Consider the following 7687-nt stretch of genomic DNA (forward strand, 5'->3'; position numbering starts at 1 on the left):
CATGGTTATCAGGCCAGTTATTCACAAGTGGCTGGAGGGTGGATTCCTGCACCAGCATAGGCCAGGTACACAATTGACCAGCCAGGGCACAGTTCTGGAGGATGAGGAGGAGGGGTCATTTCCATGGTTATCAGGCCAGTTATTCACAAGTGGCTGGAGGGTGGGTTCCTGCACCAGCATAGACCAGGTACACAATTGTCCAGCCAGGGCACAGTTCTGGAGGATGAGGAGGAGGAGGATGATGAGAATGAGGAGGAACCGTGTTCACAGCAGGGTGGCACCCAACGCAGCTCTTGGGCATCATTGGAGCGTGATCGGAAGATGCGCGACTACAAGCGCACGCTGATAGACACGCTGCTGGGGGCATTCCGAACTGACACCAGGGGCTCAGTGGAAGCACAAGGCAAAAGCAGAGGAGGAGGAAGTGGTCGCCAACGCAGCTGGGGCACTGCCAGCACCTCAGAAGGCAGGGTTAGCATGGCCGAAATGTAGAAAAGTTTGTCAGCACGCCACAACAACCAGCACCACCATCTGATATGGAACATCTTAGCAGGAGGCAGCATTTTAGCAACATGGTGGAACAGTATATGTGCACACGCCTACACGTACTGACTGATGGGTCTGCCCCATTCAACTTCTGGGTCTCCAAATTGGGCACATGGCCTGAGCTTGCCCTTTATGCCTTGGAGGTGCTGGCCTGCCCTGCAGCCAGTGTATTGTCTGAACGTGTGTTTAGCACAGCAGGGGGCATTATCACAGACAAGCGCAGCCGCCTGTCCACAGCCAACGTGGACATGCTCACGCTTATTAAAATGAACCAGGCATGGATCCCACCAGTCTGTACCTTGTGTAGAATAGACATTTATACCGGCCTCACCCAGCCATTGTTATACTCAAGTGCACTTATTCTTTGTTTTCTTTTTTTTATATATAAAAAACAGTGTTGGCTACCTCCTCCTCCTCCACCGCTGCTTCCACCTACACCGCCATGGTCACCGCCTCCTAAACCTATGGGTGCCTTCGTATAAACTATGTACACAATAGCAGAGGCTTGTGAAGGCCTTTTCTCCATGCATCAGGACTGCAAGAAATGCACCGCAGGCCGCAAATTGTTTCTTTTTTTATATGTCCCAATATTTTGTGGGCTACCACAATTTTAAAAAAATAAATAAAAATACAGTATTGGCTACCTCATCCTCCTCCGCCGTTGCTTCCACCTACACCACCACGGTCACCGCCTCCTCAACCTATGGGTCACTTAGTATAAACTAGGTATCCTCCTGACAGCCATGCTTTAGATTTTGCTTTATGTTCTTCCAAAGCTAAAATCAAAGATTCCATCTAGTGCTATTTTATGGCTCAGCTGTATTTTTAACGTTTGTTATTTTAAGTGATTTCCCTATCCACATTTGTTTGCAGGGCACTTGTCCTACTCTTACCCCCATTTTACTTCATTTTGCAGCTCTCTAGCCCTTTCCATTAGTTTTTTAGAGGCATCTTTATGGCCAAAAGTTTGTTTCCCCATTGACTTCAATGGGATTCGGGGTCAAGTTCGAGTCCGAACCCGGACTTTTTTTCAAAGTTCGGACGAACTCGCCGGACCCCAACATCCAGGTGTCTGCTCAACTCTAAATATATTTCTTCATTGATATTTATCCATGAATAGTCTATATTATTAACATAATACTAATTATATATGATAATATAATAATGGTAATTAGAAGTGGATAGTGTGTATATGTATATATAATTATGTATACATTTGTCTCTGGGTTAGTATTCCATCCCCCTTCTGCTTTTAGACATCATGCCTTATCACTTATCTTGTTTACATAATGCATTCCTTAGCTCAGACTTGAATGAATAGAGTTACAGAGAGAAATGTTGTATCTGTCTTAGCCTGGAAATACAAAATGGAGTCACCTTTGTTCTGAGTGTGACTGGCAATATACACTTTTAATTTCTGTCTTAACACAAAATGTCTGCCGATATAAATATACTGACAGGTTTTCATGAGCTGTAAGCCATAATCATCACACTTATGACAAATCACGGCTTGAACTATCTTGCTTTGCATGTAATGCGTCTATCTCATATATTAGTTTCCCCTTTTTCGTTGCATTACTGAAATTAATAACTTTTGCTCGATATTCTAATTATTCGAGTGTCACCTGTATACTTTGTAATTTTATTATTTTAAAGTGTGTGTATATAGAAACATTGAGAAATATTTATGTTGGGTAATCCCATTTCAAAATGCTTTATATACACTGGTTTCTTTTGTTCATTGTGTATATAGTTGTGTTGTGTTATTTGGCTCTTTTGTGTGTTTTTTGTATTTTTAGTATGTTAGGAGGCATTAGATGAATTAATGAGCAGCGCTATGCAAACATTCTTCCTCCTTTTTTATTTATTTTTTTATTTTCTGCAGGAGAATTTTATGTTGAAAATGCAGAATTCTGTTGGAGACATTACGTATTGATGATGTCCAAAGTAGAATCTGGAAAGCAATGCGAATGGCAAGAAGTTAACAGGTAGCTTTATGTATATAGAGACTCAGAAGATTCAGATAGAGGTGGGGACACACATTCTCAACCACTCTGTACCTTTCAATCTCAGGCCTGTCTTCTGCTTTTGATGATACAACATGTACCTCCCCTTCATTCACTAACACTTGTTTTAAGTGTTAAACTGTCATGTTAATTTGCTTCAGAAGTGAGGAAGAGAGGAAAAAAAAATCTTAAAACTATTTATTTTAAATATCATACTGGTGCAATAAAAATGTATAATTTCATACTGCAATAGTCTGCTCTGGTTAATTTGACATCTTGTCTATATGCACACACATGGATATACAAGATACACAGTGTAAACATATATATTTAGAAAACATTTTTATACTATAGTACACTATTTGTATAGTACATATGCAATTAATGTAAAGTAAATAAATAAATTTAAAAAGGCTATTATTATTTATTGGCGTTTATATGGTGCCAACTCATTACTCCGTGCTTACAATATCATAAATGGGTAATTTAACATCAAATGAGACAAGCTATTGCAAGGAAAGGAACAATAGATTTAGAACGATCCTGACCTCATCATGAGCTGGCAATCTAGAGGATGTGGGGCAGGCCCGGACTGGCTATTGGGCACACCGGTCAAAAGCCCGGTGGGCCTTGGTGGCCATGGGCCGAGGCTGGCAGGGGAGATCACAGGACCTCCCCTGACAGTCTATGCAGGGCCGGCACTATCCTGCTGCATTCCATGACGGGCCGGTGGGATGCACCCGCCGGCGGGGGAGAGAGGGAGGGAGACAGGTGAGGAACCCGGAGGAGCTCTAACTTGCAGCTCCGCTGGGTTCCTTTCGCGAGATTCGGAGTGTTGCCATTGCAACACTGTGGGTCTCGCGAGTGTGAACTCTAGCCCCACTCTCCACTAGCACCAGCAGGGATGGCAGCAGCACAATCCCCCCTCCCAGGCTAAAGGTAAGAAGGGAGGGGCGTATATAATCACTCACACACACACACACACACACTGCACATTGACACTCACATCACCCTCACTCACACACACTACACCCCTGACACTCTCAACACCCTCACACATACACACACTGCACCCCTGACACTCACATCACCCTCACTCACATACACACACTGCACCCCTTAAACCCACAGCACCCTCACTCACAAACGCACCCACACTGCACCCCTGACACTCACAGCACCCTCACTCACAAACGCACACAGACTGCACCCCGGACACTCACAGCACCCTCACTCTCACACACACACACACACACACTACACCCCTGACACTCACAGCACCCTCATTCACACACACACACTGCACCCCTGACACTCACAGCACCCTCACTCTATCTCTCTCACACACACACACTGCACCCCTCACACACAGCACCCTTACCCACACAGCACCCTCACACACCTACACTGCGCTCCTCTTGAACACACTACACCCTAACACACACACATCACCCTAACACACACAGCACCCTCACTCACACACAGACACACTGCACCCTTGACACTCACAGCACCCTCATTCACACACACACACATGGCACCCCTGACACTCACAGCACCCTCACTTACACACTGCACCCATGACACTCACAGCACCCTCACTCACACACTGCAGCCCTGACACTCACAGCACCCACACACACACACTGCACCCTCACACAGAGCTTCCTCACACACACACATGTGATGTTTTGTACAAATCAGTCAATAATTCCTGTATAATAAAGTACTCACTTTATTAATACATATATAACAGGATCTTTATATTGCTGCCTTGTTACACAGGGTTTCTGCAGCCGCCATTTCAAATCCCTTGAATATTCCACCAACTGCCAACAGGAAGAGGAAGTAAAGAACCAAAAGAAAGGAAGTGCATCATCCACGGCCAACAACAGCCCAACTGCCCATACATCACAGCACATAGCACCCATCACTCACACACAGCACCCTTACCCACACAGCTCCCTCACACACATGCTGCACCCCTCTTGCACACAAACTACACCCATTACACACACACACACACACATCACCATCACACACACACACTGCACAATACTCTTTTTTAGCATTTTTGTCTCCTGGTATCCCATCTATGGAGACACTAGAGACACAATTCAAGCAAACAATGCAAGCATGTTAATAAATTTGCTTGCGCTGTGCAGAACAAATACAGGGTCTTCTGCAGAGGTCTGCACATGGTCTGCCCTGGAAGAGCATTGAACCATTTTAGTGGGCTGCTGTAATTAAAAAATGCCCAGGCCAAATTTTCTTCTCAGTCCAGCCCTGATGTGGGGTGTACAAACACAATAGGAAAGGCAGCATAAAATTGGAAGGTGAGAATTGAAAGGTGAGAATGAAGTCGAGAATCAACTCACTAATTAAGTTCAGAGAGTAAGATAGGTTTAAGGAATGACAGTTACCCAGGAGCTCCCACGGATATACTGAAGAGGTGGGTTTTTAGGGACATTTGAAAGGATTAAAATCTAGGGGTGAATGCGATGGAAGGAGGCAGGCCATTCCATAAGAATAGAGCTGTCCACGTGAAGTCTTTTAAGTTTGAGTTAGCAGTATGAGCATGTCCAGCGGACAGTAGAAGGTCACAGTCAAATCGGTTTGGCCAAGATGGGGTGTGCCTATGAATTAGTGATGATATGTAGAGTTGTGGAGAACTAGTATATTTAATTGAATTCTATACCTTAAAATAGTGGAGATTCATCTTCTCACTATAATTGGAAAGTGTTCTATAAGTAAAGTGCTGTGAAATCAAGCATTACTATATATATTTTTATAGTATTACCTATATAATTTTGCACCTAATAAAAATATAAGTATACAGTAAGTTAGATTATCTCATTAATAAAATTAGAGATTATTTTAAACAGACCACCTGGTAGCCAGATTAAAATATTATTTCAATGGGAAGTACATCGGACTCCTAGGGGAAGTACATCGGACTCCAGGTGGCTGATAGTGGGGGAAGCAGGATCTCTACATCCGATGGCATTGGCTAGATGGCATATGGGCATTGTCTGCAGCTGGGCTGGTTTGTTGTTGGTCATGTAGTGCACAATGTGTGTTATGCCTACACCATCCCACTCTACTAATGTGCTCTCTGTCTGCTCACCTATTTGCCCACCTTCAATTGAGTAAGGTGTGTGGTATTTGCTTCTTGTAATCACCCACAGCTCCACAGGCATCTCTAATGTTCCCTAACCTCTCTTGGCTTCCACTAGTAGAGCTGTGTTTCTGCTGTCTCTTATACTTTATCCTATAAAAAGTGCAGTACCTTCAACATGTCCTGCTATGCCAACTTTTCTTACTTGTATACTCTTGTGAAATATTTGTACAAGCAAGCCTGTTTAACTATGCACTACAAAAAAAAAATACAAAAATAAAAATTATTGATAGGTAGATGATTGTCATAGATTACATATTTACACTGTTTTAACCGATCCTATTTTCTGTCACAGGCCTTACAGCTTTTTGCGGGATTGCCTCGAAAGCCTTGCTGATACTTTGAGATTTGCATTCCCCAATGAGATAGCACACGATTACATCATGATGGGACACCTGAATTACTTTGTGAATTGTAGTTCGATTTTTCAGGAACTTATTGATCCTCCTGAACACATACTGCTGGCTTTAATTTTTGCGCCAATTAGTATCATTCCTTTCTTGGTCACTCTCGTTGTCTGCAAAAGCAAAACAAGTGAACCACAAGCCTAAGGCTAAAGCTACTGACAGATGAAACACTGTAATAATGTTCTTGGAACTGCTTACTAATGTATGAGCAAATCACATGGATATTCTTAAGTCAGTTTCATGATCATTCTGGAGCCATAAACTCCATTTTGGAGTCTGGTCCTTTCTACATCCTAAAAATGAATAAATAACACAGCACTGTACTTGCCTTGACTCCACCAAAAACCAGATGTAACGCAGTATTTAGCTCATCATCGTCACACTGGACGAGGGACGACAATAATTCCATTGAATTCTTATAAGTAATTGTGCGTCTGAAAGCCTTCATCTTGCTCTTCAGACTTTCTGTGATACCATTACAGCAGTTTGTATATGCTGAAAAGTTTCAGGGACATCCTCCAACTCACAAGAGAAACATGAATCACAAACGTATGAATTTCCTTACTGTCACAATACACGATTACGGGATACAAATAGTGGAAGTTATCACTTGGGGTCCATGCCGGAGGAATATTAACAGATATAAGATGTATCAAAGGAAGGGTGTTGACATGGATCTCAATGATATATGTGACAAAACTATTTACTATGTGTAATTTATAAAGTAATAATGTCTTTCCAATGGCAATACACGTTGTTAATGTTACATACTGGAAATTTGTTGTATCATCTCTTTCTGATATATTTTCATTCATCTTGTTCCAAGAAAAAGACATGACATGACAAAAGAAGTGCCTTAGCCTAAAGAAAATATTGTAAAATGTTCAAATCTCCACAAAGAAAATTATGTGAAAAAAAAAAATAAGTAAAAATTATATATGTGCATATATATATATATATATAATATATATATTAAGATTGGATTAGCTGTATTAGTCCAGTAAATAAGATGCCAAAATGCCAGAGTATTGCTGTATTCAATGATACCTTTTTTTATTGGACTAACATAACATTTCAAAGGAAAAGTCTTGAAAGCTTGTCTTTATAATATTCATGTTAGTCCAATAAAAAAGTTTCATTGCATACTGCAATACTCTGGCATTTTGGCATCATATATATATACACAATGCAAGTTTTAACCTGTTTTTTGTGATACATGAATGGAACGCCTGATTTGTGGCATTGGATGGTCTACAACTGATTTTCTGGAGATTGACAACAATTTTTTACTCAATTCCCTGTGAATTAGCAATATTTGGGAACAATAACTGATTTGTTGCTACATAAATTAACAGATGCATAGAAGAATTGATATGCAGTATGTCTGCGTCTGCACTAATTATTGTCAAATTGACACTTTCTGTGATTTATAAGATGATCAATTATTTAAAGGACAAAACATTCTGGAATAAAAGGGAATCATGACATGTCACACATGTCATGTGTCCTTAAGGGGTTAAAGGAGAATTTGTAATCATGTAAACATGATA

General features: G+C 41.4%; 1 protein-coding gene across 1 annotated transcript in view; it reads left to right on the forward strand.

The window, feature by feature from the left end:
• RAMP2 (receptor activity modifying protein 2) overlaps positions 1–7057 on the forward strand; it is a 249195-nt gene extending 242138 nt beyond the window's left edge. The window contains exons 3-4 of the mRNA XM_063425393.1: positions 2432–2534; positions 6026–7057. Of these exons, the coding sequence (XP_063281463.1) occupies positions 2432–2534; positions 6026–6281 (359 nt within the window). The 3' untranslated portion in view covers positions 6282–7057. The remainder of the gene's footprint in view (positions 1–2431; positions 2535–6025) is intronic.
• Positions 7058–7687: the final 630 nt, after the last annotated feature.

Source organism: Pelobates fuscus, chromosome 6 (genome assembly GCF_036172605.1).
Source record: "Pelobates fuscus isolate aPelFus1 chromosome 6, aPelFus1.pri, whole genome shotgun sequence".
Lineage (NCBI taxonomy): Eukaryota > Metazoa > Chordata > Amphibia > Anura > Pelobatidae > Pelobates > Pelobates fuscus.